This window comes from Pezoporus occidentalis, unplaced genomic scaffold, assembly GCF_034315485.1.
Source record: "Pezoporus occidentalis ecotype Australia unplaced genomic scaffold, CSIRO_AGI_Poc_V1 ctg1, whole genome shotgun sequence".
Lineage (NCBI taxonomy): Eukaryota > Metazoa > Chordata > Aves > Psittaciformes > Psittacidae > Pezoporus > Pezoporus occidentalis.
The window spans coordinates 15,712,241-15,732,157 of record NW_026912778.1 but is presented as its reverse complement, the minus strand read 5'-3'; the positions used below and the strand labels follow the sequence as shown (position 1 = coordinate 15,732,157).

Sequence of the window (19,917 nt, the reverse complement as noted above, 5' to 3'; positions counted from 1 at the left end):
ACAAGTGTCTTGACTAAGCATTTCTGCTAAGGAACTGTAATTCAAAATAGATGGCTCATCAGAGAGTGAGGTAATAGTTTCTAGTACAGTTCTTTTAGAAGACTCATAGTTAGAAAGATGCTCTCAGTTATGTGTACTTCTGTCACTGCAAATACTTGATTTGCATTACTAATACCAGGTAATTAATTTAAGGTGTTAAAGACAACCAAACCAAATTTACATAACCTTTTATTAATAGTTCTCTGCAAAGACACTGTAGCAAGCATTTATTCAGATCCCCTAAAAAATTGGCAATGGTTGATTTGAGCAATGCACACTTCATCTTGGAAACCAGACTGTACCCATCATTGAAATTTAATAAATATACACATGTAGATATATTCTGTACTTTAGAATACAAGAAGAAAATCCTGCTGACTTCAATGGAGTTTCGGTATATGCTTGACTGAATAGAAGCCAAGGAGGGCCTAGGCTCACAGGAGATGAGCTACTCAGTTTAAACATACTGTAGCAACCAGGTCGCTACTACCAGGCATATGCAATGCAGGCTACGTCTTCAGAAATCAAGTTGGAAGTTAAGATTCAAAAAAGGACTTGAGGTACCTTGTCACAGCACAGAAACCTCATCAGACTAGACAAACACCAGTCTGATGCATGGAAGAGCCAGGCACAGGCTAGGAAAGAACCTTAGGGCACAGGCTAGGCTGGACTTGGAGAGAGGAATACATTCCTTCCTCAGGGAGACAAGCATGTTATTCCAAGCTGCAGAGTATGGCACCTTACCACAGTTTCTCCCAACCCTGCAAGTTGAAGCCAAACTACTGACTTACTTTTTCTCATAACATGGGCCAAAGCACGACATTCAAATCCAAACCATCTGAAACGTTATTTCATTAATTGTAGCTGGAAAATGAGGGAGGGACAGTGAAACCTCTGGCTTGGTGCTGAGCAGCCATCCTTGTTTAATCAGTAGAGTGCTACACACACTGGACGCTGCCTTCTGCAAAATGCTACCTGGGAAGTCTCCAAAGAGCACCTCTTGCCTACAGTAAAATAGACACAGAGGTAGAGAGGACCTGCGAGTTCTTAGTTTACAATGTAAACAATAAAAAGGAAGCAGCCTAACATCTTAGCTGTTCTTTTTTTCCTGTATATACAAATCTAGGCAATAAACATAATCATTTCTACAGCCGACAACAAGCTTTGTTCCCCACACTACAGGGGAAGAGAAAACCTCTCCTGGAAGCTTATCTACTCCTTCCGCTGTTCCACTCTTGGCATTCAGGATCCACACTTTGCCATCTGTAGATATTGCTGCTAAAAGAATTTTGTTCTTTAAGTCATCACTTTGGAAAACGAATGGTGTTCCATACACACTTGAAGAAGCTTTAAATTTCCACAGTAAATTACCCTCCATGTTACAACAGTAGATAAAGCAATCATGGGAGCCAAAAAATATTTCTTGCTTAGTTAAACTTGAGATGCATGGAGATGAGAACACCGGTCCATTAGTGGAAAACTGCCAAATCTACAGAAAGAATATAACAACCCGTTATCAAAGGTTGTCCACATAATCAGTTTGACAGCAACAGTAATTTTTTAATAGACTAGTTGTTGACAGGAAAGCATTTTATTTCAAGAGCATGCTAGACTTCAGTCAGGGCTTGTAAACTACTTGTAAATTACAAGTTAAATTTTACACTCAGAGTAAATATATATTTATATATATTATAAAATAGACATGCAAGAGTTACTACCTTCTGTGAGGCCCAGATAAAGATGGCCAACTTTGGAAAATAATATTCTTGGGCTGTTGTACCAGAATGAGTAATGAACCGTGAGAATTCTGTTACCATGCCATCCTTAGCCAAAAAGTGGAATACTCCTTTTGTAATGCATATTTCCTTTGTTCATGCTAATGATGTGTAGATCCCCCCTCAAGAGAGTATCAGTTCTGTCACACTGCTACAAGCAGACACAGAGCAGAGCATGGGTGAAAGCATACTTTACAATTAGAAGAGGCTTAGGAGTTTCCATGTGCACTGCATCTCAGCCAAATAAACAGAAACAGTAGCTGTTGTTTTAACACCAGATACAAACCACATTCATCTCTGACAAACTAAAAAAATATTCTCCTTTAATTGAATATGAAGGCTGACACATATTTTGCCAAAATTATGATTTGGCATTTTTTGATAAATGCATAAACATTCTAAGAAACCTTTACTTCTAAGTAGCCACCATCCTACAGAACAGATGGCTTTAAACACACTTGGAAAACTCCAACACCAAACCCATACCATTTCATTTGCCTGTACTACTCTCGACCATTTATTTTGGGTGTAAGTAAGCTCTGAACTAGAAATTCTGTTACTGCATCAAGCAACTTGAGAGTTTGTGGTTTTGCCATGAACTGCATAGATTACCCTAGGCAAACAGCTTTTCTACTTTCTCCTCTCTGTAACAATGGACACTTTATTTGGTTCACAAAAAGGTATGCGTTAATCATTAAACCTCAGAAACCAGTATTAATAAAGCACCTTATTAAGGGTTTTTTGATGTACATAAAAAACTCATGACAACACTTTTACCTTTTCTCCAGAATGAGCGTAACAATATAAGTTTCCATCCACACACCCAATGTAAACGTACTTCTCATTGCAGTGAGGAGAAGAGAAGAGTGGTTTTCTCAGGAAGCTTTTCCAAATCTTACTCCCTGTTACCTGCAAATGGCAGCATGGAATAATTGTAATTAATGTAACCATAAGAAGCTGCACAAAACAACCTTTCTTCACAGCCTGATTAAGCCCTTAAGAATTGAGGAGAGGGAGAGGCAACGAAAAGCAGACTTCTCCTGTCCAGATTGCCTACCATAAGCAAAACTACTCTTCAAATATTAATCTAGCAAAATGTTTACTGTTTTCCATGGGATACTCAATACTCCTCTTTCACCTTTCTCTTCCTTTCCCTAGGCAAAATAATAATTATAATAGCATAGTAAGTTTTAATAAATGACAGATTCTTTTTCATTCCATTCCCAGTTCCTCAGTCTATAACAAGAACCAAGGAAGGAGAGGGTCTTTTGAAAGCAAGAAAAATAATGATTTGACATTCACTATAAACATGGTAGGAAATGCTGCAAACCACAATCTATGACTGTCACAATAGGCTCCTGAGGTAGCCTGCACATTCCTATTTTTTATAAAAAGTCACTTGGTGTTACAGCTGGGTTTCTCAGCTACTTGTTACTCAGGATTACTGAGGGGTGAGGGGATGGAATCTGCTTTTTCTTACACAGCCCAGTAAAGCTGCAAAACCATAAACCAGTTTTCTAACTCTAGGTTGGGTGTTACTGAAGAAACTTGTAGTGGGTGGGAAGAAAGATGGTTAGGACTCTTGATCTGGGTTGTGTGAGTACAACATGAACAGCTGTTCCAAGTGACCATTCCTTTTATCTACCAGGACCAGCTGCAAGCCAACAATGCCTCAGAAACCCATGAAATATCTATCAATATATATCACAAATGTCATTCCCCAAGTGCAGAGAACAGAATAGGAAACCAAAATTAAGGAGAACAGCTCTTTAAATGACTACAGGTAGGGAAACAGTAAGAGGAATGAAGGAGCTTCTTTATTTTTTTCTGACCTCAGAAAGTTTGTGCAGTTTTTTTCCGACTCTACTGTCAAAGGGAGGGAGGAGAAAAACAAATCTAGACATAATCTCACTCACTAGTTAAACTGATAAGGTAGTCTATGGGAATGAGAAGACATTGATTCCAACTTTGGTCTATAATCAGCATGTAAATTCAAGCAAGGCACTTCAGTTCTCTTTATCACCAGATAATTATGGTAACCTTGTGCATAATAATAAGGCCCTCAAGTGAAAAATATCTTATGGTAACAACATCTGGTTCCTTTCATCAGAAAGGTGATCTTAACTTCAGAAATGCATTTTGGTTTCATTTAAATTTGAGACTGGGATCAAAGACAAGCAAAGGTACATACTGGGTTTATAGCCAACAGCAGTCCTCCTAGTGTAGCAACATAAAGATGATATGGTAAAGAACTTAAACAAGGAGATGAAAACACAGCTCCACCTTCACAGTGTAACTTCCACACACACTCCCTTTTCTGTAAGCAAAAGAAAAAAAGAGAAATTATTTTTCTACAACAGTTAAAGTTCATCATACTTACAAAGTCCTTCAAATGTCAGTTTATCAAACACTGCCTTTAGTCAGCAAACACTAATTAAGAGGCGAAGATATAATCTACATGCTATTATAACAGCACATATGCCATTGGCTACTTTCTTTTTCAATGACTAAAAGAAATTCAGCTAATGAAGAGGCAGTATCTGCCCTCTTATTTTCCATCTTCCTTCACCTCTCTTTTAGAATGTCCACTCTTTTAGATCTCCACTATTAAGCTTTATATCTAATACTAATATTATTAAGTTTTATTTCTAGCAGGACACCCTATTCTGAAACACCTGCAAAGAATAGCTAAGAAACAAGATTTAGTCTGAACCGAGACTAGTAGCACAAGAACCACAGCTGAGACCACCACTATTTAATACCACATAATCCTAACTCCACTTGAAGCTGGCCTACCTATTTCAAAACTGCAATTGTAGACTCCTGATAATACTAACACCAGTGGAACTTCATCTTATGTACTATAAATAAGGTCCAAGTTGGATATTTATTCTTCCATACATAAAGGTTAGTCAGTATTCTTACGTAAATATCCAAAGAATACACATGTTGGTCATGCGATCCTATGTAGACTAGTCCACTGGAAGGGTCTACAACTGCAGAGCTTTTCACAGTATCTTCTGTGACAAAAGTCCAGTGTATTTCTCCATCGCTGCTTTGAAGCACATACACTAAGCCATCATAACAACCTGTGTGAAATAAAACACAACGGGGCGGAGGGCAATAATGATTATTTTTATTTATACTGCTAGCTGCATCATTGCTGGAAAGAAATAAGATGACTCATGAGATATAGTTTCAAAGCGTTTCCCAAAGTTTCTCCTTTTATCTCAGTCTTTGCTGATAGTTCGTCCATTCGAAGTTGACTTTTTGTGTGTACTTTGCAGGTTACGTTTCACTGCATTTCTATCAAATTCTACAGTAACAATACTAAAAGACGTGAAGAGCTGCTGAAAATGGAGTATAAGAATATTATTTTAAATTACTTCTTTCCCTAGTTTTCCTTGAAAACAAAGATGCTGAAAGAATAAAGTCTGTATGTTTTCTAATGAATACTGAACTATAATTCCTGAAACTCTTCAAGTTTTAATGGAATATTCATTTTTTTCTAAGAGTAAATAACAATCAAAATCTAGCAAAAAGATGGTAAGATTAGCTTTGTGTGAAAAAACCTCATGACCTGGACATGCGTGCAAACCAGTGACGCATCCATGTTAGCTAAAAAGATAACACTATGATGAGCAATGGCAAATCTGTTGACAATGAATATGACAAAACCCCAAAAAAACTGTTGAAACATGTTCTCTACATCTCCCAAAAGAAGAGTCAAATGAGATAATTAAACTCTGTGAAAAATAATCTGAGACATTATATATTAATTTCTACCTCTATCAATTTTTAAAGACATTTTAAGACTGTATCATCTTTCCATACTTAAAAAAAAAAAAAAAACAAAGCAAAACAGTTTAAATGTCACACCTTAATCAACCATTAAAAAGAAATGGCACCCACTGACTATTCCTTAATAAGACCTTATTAATAAATTGGCATATAATAAAGCTCAAGTGTATATGTTAGACAGGCTCCATTAATGGTTATCATGACACCTAAATTACTTCTTCCGTTTCTATTTTATAATGAATTAATTCTGACACAGATATGGAAGTTAATGTAAAGCATATATGGAGGACATTCAGAGGTAAGAAATAAGATTCTCTGTCATTCATCTTGTATTTAGCAGAAAAAACATGATTTAAAATGAAGGCTGAAACAAAAGACATACCAACAACTATGAAATTTCCACACTTAGATATGCAGGCAGAAGATTCAATACGATCTCCAAGGTTCTTCTCCCATTTCACTTCTCCCAAATCTAGATCAATTGCCTGCATTGCATGAGAGTGAGAGCCAATATATACAGATGCAGATACTTCGCTAGATGGTATTATAACCAGTGGTGATGCATCAACACATTTTCTTGTATTTGACTTCCATCTTATGCATAATGCCAACTTCGCAGTTGCTACATGACTACATTCTGCATGGATCTCCTGTACAGAGCCACAGTCAGTTTTATTTGCCTTGTTTGTAACTGTTAAGACTCTGTTTTCCATTTCATACCCTTGTGCATGGCTTTTCATTATACTTGGAGCAACTAAATGTGGAAAGGATGGTTGCTGTATCAGTTCCATTCCCACCTGTACTGTATTATTTGGGCGCATAAAAGTCTTGGTGAAATTCATAGGAAAAAGATTATTTCCTCTGCTTAGTGCAATAAATGAAATTAACCCTGAAGCAACCTGAAGACCTCTTTCAGATTTCAGTTTAATATATTTTCCATGGAACATCTCTCCACTGTTCCCACTTAATTTTCTTTTCATAACACTGTCATATGTCATTAATTGGTCTTCATCTGGGAACAGAATTTTATGAACATGTCTATAAACCTCTTCAATCGAGTGGCTGAGAATAACTTCGAGGAGTCCAGGCACAGCTTTGCCTACAAGCATCTCAATTTCACCATAAAATCGTAGAGCCTGTAAGGAGTCTCCACCACTCTGCAGAAATACTGCATCTTTAGAAATGCCAGCTGAATCACCTAGGAGGCCCAAAGCAGACTAGAGAAAAGAAGAAAGAAAGAGGTAACAGTTCATGGGTGTTACACCATTGTCACAAACATAAAAACTCAAGTTGGGTAAAATCCACCTGAACACCCAGAAGTCCCATTAAAAATCAACAACTGAGGAAACTCAATACTCTGCAAAAAATCACATGACACATGATAGGGCCAACTGAGGTAGTGATGGAACAAGAGCTGGGGAAAAATGGGGAAACGGGGAGATACTAATTCTGTACTACAGAATGCTTTGCTCATTCAAATTGTGCAGTTTAAGGAATTAAATTGTGGTGTATTTCAGTTGGCTGTTTTCAATCACGATACTATTAATGACAACTTTGCAGATAAAACATTGATGCCTTTTGATAAAATTGGCTTAGGTGCTTTATTTTACCAATAACACATAAACTGGTATCTTTTACTTCCAAATTACTTAAGTAACCAATTTATCTACCTCCTTTGGAAGCTGTAACACCTTCAATTCATGACGGATTTTGGATTGGGCATTGTTACTACAACAAACAGCAATTACTATGTTTCCTCTCACTGCACTCCCTACTTAGTTAAGTCTGAGCGTGAAGTACTTATCATCTGGTTTGGGAGGCCACCTTCCTGCTGTCCATAATGGGTCTAAGGCACATCCCATCCCTTCAGGTTATCATTTCTATAGCCACCAATACTGCAAGTATCAGCACAGTCAAACTGGATTACTAATTTCACTACATTTACTTGTTCAGGTCCTAGCCAAAGCAAATCCAACTTCCAGGTGAAACCTGGAAGTCTACCTTTGAAAAGAAACCAAACCACTAATACTGTTTGGCATCACATTTCAATACCTTGAAAAATGCACCTTTAATACAGGAATTTAGAAACAACACAAACAGACATTCCAAGAGACAATTATGCAAATTTGCCATCTATTCAAAAAAAGACTCTTCATAATTATATTGAGAAATAAGAAACTCTACTAACACAGTAGCTATTTTGTACAAAGTTCCCAAGTCTCAGTTCCTTGTTTCCCTTAGGAATACCCTCTTTGGCATGTGAAGCAGTACTCAAAAAGCTACTGACAGGTTACGTCCTTCCTATGCTAATTGCTTACACCTCATTACCTGCAGTTTTATCTGATAGAGAAATATAAATGACTCCCTCTTGGCCACTGCAGAGTGACTATTTAAGCATTAACTGAACAGAAAGAGTTGTACTGCTTAAATCTATAGGCAGCTAGAATGTTCGGGTTGCATTAGTCATACTTCTTAAAACTGTTTAATTCCTGACACATGTATAATGACCCACTTGCAAAGATAAAAAGCATCCCAAAATACTACCTTCCATAAATACTGCAATCTTTCCCACAATTCCTCTGCGCCACTCAGCTTACTGTCACGCCTTCTGGAGTTTAGATGGTTCTGGTAAATCTTGATCAGTTCAGATATATCAACTTTGCCTTTGTAGAAAATAAAGTACGATTTTTTTCATTGCTCTTTTAGCATTCACAATTCCAAAACCCGCTCTGCCTAAAAAGTGACTTTATTCTTGTACACACTTCCTTATTCGTATTCAGTGCACCTGCATTTTTTTTACCCAAAGAACTATAGAGAATCCAGTAATGTTTTTGCAGTTTTGAAAATTTACCCTAGCCTCCCACATAATCCCACCTTCAAGGCCTGATTTTTCCCCAGCTGAATTCAGGGTTCTGTTGCGGACTGCAAGAGGAAAGACTGAGAAAGAAATATGCAGTGTTAAAACTAAACTGATTTTACCACTACTCTTTGACTCTCAAATGAAATGCTATCAAGAAAACATAATAGCGGCCATGATTTTCTACTAGGAGTTAAGTTATCTAATCTACAGTTTTTAAAAGCCTGAATCAGCTCTGAATTTCAGCTAACAAAAAGATAAATCACACATAAAAAATGAAAAAAAAAACCTAAGCATAGGAATAAAGTTGATTAAAATAAGTGGCAGGGGTACTTAATAATGTCATTTACCATGTGATGTTAAAGGCAAAGCTTTAACCAGGACAAGCTCATCAGGGACTGCGTAAGCCGGTAGACGTTTTTGGAGTTCTTTAACTATTTCTTTCTCTTTTAAATCATCTTTGGGTACAACAAACAGAATAAGTTTTTCCTGCTGATACCAGGTCACTGCACAAGCTTCTACCTGACAAAGATCTTCAGCAGCCTGTAATTAAAAAATATTAGTCTTGCTTTGAAATGCAGTTTATCAATAGAGTAAAAACCACAATTGAAAAAATACACATTTTAAAAATGTATTTGCCTCACATTCCTACATTGTATCCTACGAAATAGTTTCTCTTGTAGCTGAAGTCTGCACTTCTTCACATAAAAATGAACTCAGAGAAAAATGTCTTATTCGCCTAATTGCCATCAACGAGATATATTCCACGAGTCTGACAATCTTGTAGAACAATTACTATACACGCATTGCAGTACAATGTTCAGTATTTTTCGAGGTGTTTATGCAGTTCTCAATTCTCCTGGAAGAAACCATATGATAAAACAGATTTCCAAGAACCAAACTCCTCTCTAAATTATATAACTAGATTTTTGATGATACACGCTCCCAATTTTTTTAAGACTCCTAAAAGTCATCTGAAAATGAGTGCCCATGTCTGATGATAATGATGCATTTCTTTATCCCTGCTCTTCTATACTGGCATACAGTACTTACTAGATGTTACATTACCTGCTGCAAGCATTCAATATTAAAACGTTTGCCGTGACGTTTAATCTGATTGTCTTTCCGGCCCAAGAAGAACAACTTCGCATTCTGCACTCTTACAAAATCCCCTGTTTCTCTCATTGTGCCTAGGGGTACAGTTACTTCATCATCCAGAAAGCAGATTCGTTCTTCACCACCTACACAAGAAAAGATTGTGGTCCTATATATTAAATGGTTAACTGTAAATGAAAATTATAAAGAATATTTGGCCAAATTCTCCTATACTCTAAGTAGCATTGTAAGAAGTTCTAAAAGATTATCATCAATATCTAAACTTCCGCAACGTACAAACTGGGCTATGCACTTAAATTCAGTTAATACACAAAACTCACTTCAACTATCAAAATGCAAACAGGAAAAAGAATCAATATAATGAGAGCACAGTCTGCAGATAAAATTATAGTAATTTCCTGATCATCATTTCAACAACTTAAAATACCATCAGAAGGTTCCCAGTCCAATAGGAACTTAAATTCTACATTAATCTGTAAATCAGAGGCAGCCATCAAGTAAAATAATCAACATATTATTAAAACTCAGTCAACTAAGAAAAGTATTTTAGATGAATAAGAAATATAAAGTAACCTATAAATATTTGTCCCTCGCCTTCCAGAACTGCAGAACCACTGGCATCTCTGACCTCAACTTTTGTTCCAAGGAGTGGTGATCCCAAATGAATAGGGAAATCAGTTCTAAATATATTAAAAGAGAGAAATAGTAAAAATCTTCTGAACACAAAACAACTGTTCCAGAAATGAGTTTGCATACAGTCTTTTAACGCTTTGGTATTAGAACAAAGGCAGATGCTTGGGGCTTTTTTCTACAAATGCTTCTTCTTTAAAAACACCTAAATTTGTTCAAAATTAGAAATGTCAGTGTGCAGGGGTTTCATTTCATATACCAAAACCCCACAGAATTATAGAAAATAAGGCTTGAACAGACACTGAAAACCCCCCAAAGAACCCTGAGAATTTCAGCCAGTTTTTAAGTTGAAACTTCTATCAAATTAACCAATTTAAACATATGTAGCTGCTTTCTAATTCATTCTTTCCCTGTCCTTTGAGCTTTTGTTCTATTTTATTACTGATGTTGTGGCAACGAGTCAACTCTTTCACTAAAGACTGAAATAAAAGAAACTGTAATTTCAACGCTAAGTATGTATCTATTATAGACTTGTGTTGACTGCAGACCGACTTCTTACTTTCTCTTCATTCTTTAACCTCTTCAAGCACTTGCAGTACTTCATTTATTGAATATAGACACTATTTCTGAGTGGGAGTAGAGAATAATATATTTTCCTTAGTATAACAAAATTTATAAAGCAAAGTAAATAACTTTGGTAATATACTGAATTAGGCATGGATTCTAGTTAAATTTCTGTCATAAAGTACTATATTTTATGTTTGAACTCAGAGAAATCAGAATGAAAATAAGTTTTACATGAGAATTTAATAACCCTTTATGACCAACCACTCTTCAAGGGTTGAAGTGTCAGGTTAATGTATCGTATCATTTGTCCAAAATATCCCATTTCATACAACAGATATAACTCAAGTTGCATGTATAGTTATCATGCAAGGGAATAATTACACATTTCAGAGAGCAAATGAAACACCGATGTGGCTGGAAGTACCTATCATGATCTTCACTCTCCTGTAACTCTCTTTATAAAATACAATGAACAACAACAAGAAGAAGTCAGAAATTGAGTGAGAAAAGGCAGAGTGTTAAATGATAAAAGGAAATATTCTGGAAATCCAAGTAAAATTACTGTGAGACCACTGGTCACTTTCGACAAATTTCTGCCAAGCATCCTGGTCAAGTAATATCAGTGGAATCCTTTGCCGAATAGTGTATTATGCAATATTAGAAAAAAAAACAGTACCTCGTCTCTACTTAAGTGATTATTTGTGGAGGTTTAAAAACCCTAGGCAAAAGCACAGTAGCAGTTAAGAAACACATGTATATATACTGATTACATCTGAAAATAAACTTAAGCACTTTTGTTTAACATGAGTAAATCTCAGAAGTAACATTCTGAACTTGACAGCAGTAAGCTATGACTCCATCTTTGCTCCAGGGTGATGATTAGAAGTTAGAGAGACCCATTTCTTTACTCTCACTGACAGCTGTATTAGGTTTCTTCCCACTGACCATGCACGATCTTACTGGAAAAACCTCATAATGACCAAGAATGTGGCTAACTGAAGTTACTAGCAAATTGGGTAGAAGCCATTTGTCTGCAGAAGCACAACACTGATTCAATAGTGCCATGTAGTGAGACAGCACACCCTGGACTAGACTAGTCCACGTTCAACATGTGGAATCACAGGCTGGAATAAGGAAGAGGTCTAGATATAGAGATGACTAAAACCATCATGACGCATTATGTGAAACTTAACAGGTCAACAGTACACAGAATTTCAGACTGCATTTCTGTCATTCAAGAATCATTCATCAACAACTTTTACTTGAGGAGGACGTATTAGAGCAAGAGAGACTGGATTAGTTTCTCTTGGATTAGAGAGACTAATAGAGAAATAGACTGGATTAGTCTATTTCTACATTAAAAACAAATGTAACTTCTATCAGCATAAACACTCATGAGGACTCAGTAGCCCTGGAAACAGGAGACCAAAGTTCCATTTCTAGTAATTTTCATCATTCACATGCATCCACAAGCCATGAAAACAGTGACTTTTCCTACCTAAAATCATCAGTAAAAACCTCTTCAGGAATCTTGTAGCAAGTGGCCCAGCTTGACACTTCAGTAATACCATACAAATTAAAAATACTTGTTTTGTTCTCCTTATGCTTCCAACTTTTCAAGAGATTCAATACAGGAAATGCTTCACCACCAAGGGCTAAGACACGAAGAGAAGTATTTGCAGACAACACTGTTGATTTAATAATGTGAGCTCCAAACCTTCTGAGAAGAGTTGGTGTTGCCTGAATGATAGATATTACAGAAAGACCTGTTACATTTTTTCAGTATATCTGTAGCCATCTTCCTGCTTTACCATATCCGCTGTATAGCTATATTGCGGATGTACTTAACAACCATCTACATAGAGCAGATGACATCAACCATCAGATATGGTACAGTAAATTTATATGTATCTCAGTGGTGTTTTGTGAGATTTTGTTTTTTATGTGAAGCCTTAATGAGTACTATCAGTACCAATCTAGGCTCTTCTGCAGTTTCTTCTTTACTTAAATGTGTTATGGGTTCCCTATTGGGCCACACCTGTTACCTAAAGTGTGCGTAAGTTAGTTCTCATGTTAATTACTTTGAAACAGAAAGCAGCAAACAGTATTCTCTTGATGTTACTATTTGAGCTCTTCTCCCCTTCATTCCAGAACGTTACTTCAACAACAACCTATATAAGTGATTAACCTGCACACAGAACATTTAAAGACCTTCCCATTGCACTAAAAATTCCAAGGATGGCAGATTCTGGATTATTACTGATTTTTGTAAATATAGCAGAAGATTAGTTGTTCTGAAAGCCTTCTCATCTCGCTCTAAAATGAGCAAGGGGGAGGGGGGAAAGAGGGGAATTAAACGGAAAAAAAACAACTTCCTTAAATATAACTCCTGTCAAACTACTGGTAATTTAGAGCCCTTTCAGTAAAGGGAAAAACAACAAATCATTTTAACAAACACATTTCACTCTCATTCTTGCCGACTTTTTCTACTGAGAAGACTGGAAAATTAATGGAATTATTTCTTACCAGGTTATTTTCTTCAAGTAACAGATGAAGATCATCACTTTTCAATTGATCATTTTAACTTTGGTGAATTATAGGGAAGAAAGACAGAGGGGAAAAATTACTCCTTCCCTTCCTCATAATACTTTTTGGATTTCTCAAGTCTATTCAACCAAGTCAAGAGGGGAATGTAATGTCTTGCTATAATTTAAGAAACATCATAAAATTATTCATCATCAGTTAAGCCCTAAGGAAAACATTTTTGTCATTAATTCAGCTGGGAACACTTCCTTCACTGATTTAGAAAATGATCAAAAAATTCACAAAATCAAACTTTTCTTAGAAAGACATCTCAAATGCCTCCATTTACCAAATTTCATCTTTCTCTACTAATGCTTAGCATACTTAAAGCCCCATGTATCTTAAAAAGTCTTAAAACCCATACTTTAAAAATTTTGCTAAATTGATCAAGAAACTTGTATATGATAGGAAAATCTATACTATTGAGATTTGTAGCAATCATAATAACTAAAAATAAGAGCAGATAATAAGGTTACAAAGTGTTTGTAACTAGTGGATTTTTCTCTGCTGTGGAATCTTCAGTTAACTACTCATAGATCTTAAATTTACACCTTATAATCTCAGCTACCACCATTCCTCCAAGAGAAAAGGAAATCTCAGAATTTCTATGAGTGCAAATACTTCAGAACTACAATATTAATGGCAAAGCAAGACTTAGGGGTTGATTTATCATAATTAATAGACTAATCAGACCATACTCACTTTGTTCAAAGTCAGTTACAAGTGAGATCAATTTCTAATGACTCTCCCTAATTTATGTTTCCATACACAAGTAGAAGTTTCACAAAACATCTTGTTACACTACAAAGCAAGGTTAGACTTACTCAGCAATGCTGGATGCTCATAACTTCAAGTAAATTTTCCAAAAATTAACTTTAAAACTATTAAAATTGAGACAATATAGGAGATGATGCACGTTAAGGCACAAGGAGCATATTAAGCCTCATATAAACAGGTGGCCTGAAAACAATGTGTTGCTGTGGAATCAATTATTCTTTTGCTCTCATTACTGTAAAAGCAACAACAAACATTTTATCATCCTACAAATGGAAGTGGCTTAGTTGTATTTTTAGCATAAGAGACTACCATTAAAACTTATAAGCTGTTTATGAGGAAAGGCTCCAAGATCAAGCCTATTAAAAAGTGCTAAAAATGTCTGTAACATGTTACTCCATTACCAGATTCTTCAGAACTAATTGCTTAATTAACAAAATAATTAATTCTTAAGAATTAATGGTTTCTTAAGATGAACACTGGTTTTATCTTTTGTTCCTTGCTGTCTGTCACAAAATGTTTGAGGTTTTGATCAAATGGTAATTTTCTAATCAGCTAACACTACAGCAAAAAGGATAGTGTGAGCTGCGCCCTCAAGGAAGAACGCATCTGTTCTATTCTCATTAGCATCTACACTGATGAAAAAGCAGTACACATTAGGAATGGTGAGAAGCAAGACACTGAAGACACTTATCTTAGGTGTTGCCTACCTGCAACACTGTCACATGGTGATGGTGAAACAGAGCAGCAGACAGCTCCACAGGTATCATTTTAATAGTGTTTGGTACTATAAGAATAGACGCTCCACTTGTCAGAGCAACAAACAATTCAACCACAGACGGGTCAAATGTCAGTGGAGAAGCCAGGAATAGCAAATCATCCCGTGTGATCTCAAATATGGATCTAAAATAAGAAAGCTAGGAATTACAATCTGATGCATGTTATTAAAAAACATTTTCAAAGCAGAAGAGCAGCATGAAAGAAATGTGCTTCAGCAAAGCTAAGGTCTTAAGGGCTGCTTTGAATATACAGGCATAGGCAGGCCAGACAATTTGAGCACAAGTTCATGCATCAAGACTGTAACTACTGATTAAATTAATGAGGTCCTTTACTAAGGTATCTACCACATTACACACAAATACAGTATGTTGAAGGATGCATTTCAACTAATGGATGCCCATTAAAAAACAAATATGGCATTTTCCATAATTTCTGGGGTTTTTTAAAAAGTATTAAATGAAGCAGAAAGAAGCCCAGGTAGGCTAAAAAGGAATTAGGATTTAAAATTACAGAACATGGTAAATATAATCAATAGTTAATTTTGTTATACATTTCTTTTAAGCTGCAAGCCAGAATACCCTATGTGTCAAATTTGTAGAAGTATTTAAAAGAAAACTGGAAACCACACTTACTTAAGATGTTGAATATTCGGCACTATACATTTATGAGGCACTCTGACTATTTTGGGGATCCCTGTAGTTCCTGATGTATGCAAGACATATGCTAAAGAGTATTTCTGGCCAACAGTCATGTATGCTCCTTCTGATGTTTTTACTTTGGTTTGATCTGGGTGAATAGTATATCCTGGCTGTGAGTTAGCCATAGCTTTGGAAGGTTCATATTTACTCGTTGCATTGTCTACTTGCGGATTTAAATCCATGTTGCTTGAGCTCATTTGGAAGAGAGTTAAACCAATATGTTCTATTGTGGAAGAATTGTGGTTAAAATAACCAACATGGGACATCCGGAATTTCTGTAAGAGAAAAGAAACAATTTAAACACCAGAATTCAGGACATGCTGTTATTGTTCTACTTTATGCAATGAAATATGAAACAGCGTTTCATACAAATAAACTGATTTTTCATGCCTCTACTTTTTGAGGACATGCATCAGACAATTTTAAGCTTGTGCATTTTTACATATTAAACATGAGTGAACACAAACTTTATAAATGTGAAATAAATGATTCTGTAAGCAACTAATGAAAAGGGAAAATACAGAATTCAGCAGAAAACAAAGAACTCGGAATTATAACTAGAAGGTTCAAACTTGTCTATTCACTTTGCAGTGAGTGAAGGTATAAGATCTGGGAGGAGCTGGACAAAAGGAAACAACAGAATTAAATGCAGAAGTTTTTTCAACTATTGCAAAGACTTCCAACTCTCATCCTTGACATACGGAGAAACAAGTCTGGAAAAGTCTTCCAAACAAGCTTGTCTCACAACACTGTAATAGGAAAGTAGGCAATTTTTTTGAAGAGGAGGAAAAGTACTTTGTACTGCTAATTTTAATGTTCTTTTCCAAATGAAAAAGACAACCTCTTGATGTGAAGAAATAAAATAACCCCATCCAAGCTTATTAAACCAGAATACAATCTGAATAACGGCACATTTCTAAATTGCCCTTTAATGCTTCCTGTAGAAGCCTGAACACTTACATTTAGTTTGTCATTCTCAACGAGGACATACTGAAGATTGCTTTTCTTCATGAAGTAAGTGGATAACATTGGTGGTGCATCTGGATCAATAGGAGAATAGGCAGCTGGAACTTGAAGGATTCTAACAAGATATAAATGTTTTTAACTTATTAAAAAAAAATTAAGAAAAATCCTCTTAAATATCACTAATATTTCTTTTATACTTTCATAGTTCCCAGAGCTAGAAAATTTATCCATAACATGACTTTTAAACATTTTGTTGGAAAAAAAAGTAGGAGAAATAATCAGTGTTGCCTTTTGGTATTTTACAGCAAGGAAACGGATTAAAGCGAGATGAAAACATTTAACATTATTTAAGGCCAACCAGGCTGTTGATGACAAAAGTATCACTGACATCAACAGCACATTTGAAAAGTTTCTGCTATTCACTAGGAAATGAAATACAAGCATTTTGCTCATGTATATAGATTTATAAACATATTTTAAAAAAACCACTTGAAGTAAGCACACTGAAAACATTTTCTGTTCTCACTAGTCCAACGAATCCAGCATCATAAAAATCTAAGCACGTACTCGAATTTCTTCCCAAATAAACGAGCAGAGAAATACTAAGTATCATTCTGCTCTCACTCGCTGCGCTTTACATTGTAGTGCCTCCTCAACAGTTGCTCGTTACAATCCCCCCCTCTAGTGGCTCCACTTGAGAAAGACAAGCACTTGAATCAATGCCACAAAAAGCCAAGGCAGGAGCGGCAACCAAACTATGCACAGCTTCCACAAATCTTCACATTTTTTCTAAGGCTGGGTTAACACGTACAATTCATTGTATCTCGTCTCTGTGCAAGTGATTTATCACTGCAGTAATGGTGAGATCCAGAATGCAGACTTGGAAACTGCTGCATTCTACATACTAGACTAGCCACTGGTATCACCTAAGCCTGCTCTGCATCACTTACAGCACTTAACGACTCAGCAACAACAGCTGTTAAGGATTAAAACGCCCCAGTATTTCCCAGTTACCCAGCAAAAGAAAACTGTTGCTGCTCAGTTCAGTGGGTTATAGGATCTTTAATCTTTAAACCAGGTGGCAAGCGACCCCAGCATGCCTCATCCAACATCCTGCCAGCTGTGACACCAGACCAGGTTGTCTGGGACTTTATCCAGTCAGGTCTTGAAAACCTCCATGAATAGTACCTGCATATCTCTGGACAACCTGTTCCACTTCTGGACTGGGGGCAAAAGTGTTTCCTGACCAATGAGAATGCTCCTCAGTGCTTCTGGGAGGTTTATGACTGCAGAACTCTCTCAGTCATTTCACTCAAATCTCTATACTCAACTGTGATACAACCTCTTGTGTGCAGTGTGACAATAATAAAATACTGATGCAGACCATCCATCCCCCTAGGAAGCACAACTGCTGCTGTAGACATCACCTGAAGACAACATGCTTGCGATGCTGCAATTCTACATTACATCATACATGCATATATACATGGATATAAAAGATACATACATAAAGGATATAAACATTAGAATTCATCAGCAGAAGTAGGGTTTCAAAAATTGATGAATTAGCTTGAATATTGAGATCACAAACATTGTAATCTCCTGGCCATTAAGTAATCAATGTCACTTTAGTGCTGCATTGCTCATTACTTTATCCTACAATGTTTGTAATGGAACTTGAACTGTATGGTCATTTAGCTTAAAGCATGAAACTTGTTTTCAGTGCACCATTTTTTTTCTATCAAGACAAGAATACATTAAAAAAACCTGCATATTCCTTTTCTTGTATAGATACATTTATTCTGTTGGATCATCTCCATTTTTAAGCAAGCACAACAGATACTTGTCATTAATTTATTTATATTTCTATAAATATGCTTAATAGCTTTTTTAAAAAAGGGAATGGTTACAGACACTTTAGATGAAAGAATTTAAGATTCAAAACAGCTTTACCAGTGGTTTTCCAAAAGATTATAATACTGCCATATTTTTCCCTAAAGAATGCCAGACTCCAGTGCCTCTTGCCTGTATTACTACAGTATTAATGCATTTTTGTTATTAAAATATAAGCAAACTGAAAATTTGCTCTTAGAGATGACCCATAAAAACTCAACACAGATTGCAAGCATTCAAACCATTACCCTAAGATCCAAGACGGTAAGTTTATTCCAGGGTAGCAGTAAAGGCCTATTTCACATTTTCCTTGCTGGTCACAGAGTTTTTGAAGGAAAGCTGTTAATTCCACAGCAAGCTTAACCACTGTTGCATATGTGTAGAAAGTTGGAGGCTTGCCATTGCACTCATCAAACCAAACTGCTTTTCTATCAGAGTAGAGGCTTGCTGCCTGATTCACCAGTTCCTGAAGAGTCATCTCAGATGCGTATCTTCAGTCCTCCTGGAAGATTAACAGACCAGACTGCGTTGTCACCACCTCACTTTTAATGATTCAGTCAAATTATATAAGCACAAAAAGCACTACCAAGAAAGGAGAAAGATCCGTGGCATAATCTCACAGCCTCACCACACTTCATACTGCAAAAGCATAATGCTTTTTACTTCCGTTGTTTGCCATGGGTCTTATGCTAAGACCCAGGATACAGTAATTCACCATTATTTCATTGCACAGAAATAGTTTGTTCCTCCCCATTACACCTCTATTTGTAAAGCTAGGCAGCACTGGATTAGTAACTTTATTAGCAGGAGTTAATAACGCTGTCTTTACTAGAACTGTGAAATACGAATCCTTCTTTTGCAAGCAGGAAACCCAACGCATGGACTGCCAAGGCTATTGGGGTGCTAACGCTTCTGCTGCTGCACGCCTCAGCCCTACAGCCTCTCCCGTCATGCCCACAGCGGTGACCGAGCGGCGGACCGGAAGGCTCCAGGCCGAGGCCCCTCCCGCCTTCACCGCGGCAGGGTCGGGACTCAACAGCGTTCCCGAGCCAGGACTGGCGAGGCCCGCACACCCCGCCGCGCTCAGTGCCCCCATTTCCACCCGCGACGGGCAGGACCTGGCCTCTCCCGGGGCAGCGCGGTACCTCTCCGGGGCTGACGCCACCAGCGCGGCACCACCGATCGTTGCCGCTGACCACTGCGGCCGCGGGTCCCCCACCTGAGGCAGCTTCGAGCAACAGCCCAACACCCTCCTTTGCTCCTCCGCCACCTAGCAACAGAACGTCAGCTCTTCTGATTGGCGACACCGTGCTCGTCTTGCCCAACTCCGCAGTAACGCGGCGTCTCATTGCTCAATGACCGTCGCGCTGTTGGGGCGTCCACAAGCCGCACCCTGTCCGCCAGTAGCCTGCGTGGGGCGGTGCCATTTTTTTCCCGA

At 37.1% G+C, this 19,917-nt stretch overlaps 1 protein-coding gene across 4 annotated transcripts; it reads right to left on the bottom strand.

The window, feature by feature from the left end:
• Positions 1-211: 211 nt before the first annotated feature.
• On the bottom strand, positions 212-19,917 carry AASDH (aminoadipate-semialdehyde dehydrogenase). Of its 4 annotated transcripts, none has more exons than XM_062642466.1 (15): positions 19,625-19,917; positions 18,728-18,981; positions 16,581-16,701; positions 15,555-15,895; positions 14,853-15,045; positions 12,284-12,525; positions 10,162-10,268; positions 9,541-9,713; positions 8,823-9,015; positions 8,160-8,278; positions 5,998-6,832; positions 4,740-4,903; positions 4,006-4,131; positions 2,592-2,723; positions 212-1,528 (listed from the first exon to the last, which is right to left on the bottom strand). In XM_062642466.1, the coding sequence occupies exons 2-15, from the start codon at positions 18,955-18,957 to the stop codon at positions 1,130-1,132; spliced, it is 3,375 nt and encodes a 1,124-aa protein (XP_062498450.1). In that variant the 5' UTR covers positions 18,958-18,981; positions 19,625-19,917; the 3' UTR covers positions 212-1,129. The 4 variants fall into 4 exon arrangements, with proteins under 4 accessions (XP_062498450.1, XP_062498622.1, XP_062498540.1 ...); XM_062642638.1 differs by having other exon boundaries at positions 19,699-19,917; XM_062642556.1 differs by having other exon boundaries at positions 18,728-19,002; positions 19,719-19,917.

Excerpts from the sequence above, each read along its gene's own strand:
- AASDH (XM_062642466.1), bottom strand. The coding sequence starts at position 18,957 with ATGACTCTTCAGGAACTGGTGAATCAGGCAGCAAGCCTCTACTCTGAT. Across the intron at positions 16,702-18,727 it reads TTACCGTCTTGGATCTTAGG|AATCCTTCAAGTTCCAGCTG; the intron begins GTAATGGTTTGA and ends ATATCTTGTTAG. Across the intron at positions 15,896-16,580 it reads TTGAGAATGACAAACTAAAT|AAATTCCGGATGTCCCATGT; the intron begins GTAAGTGTTCAG and ends TTTCTCTTACAG.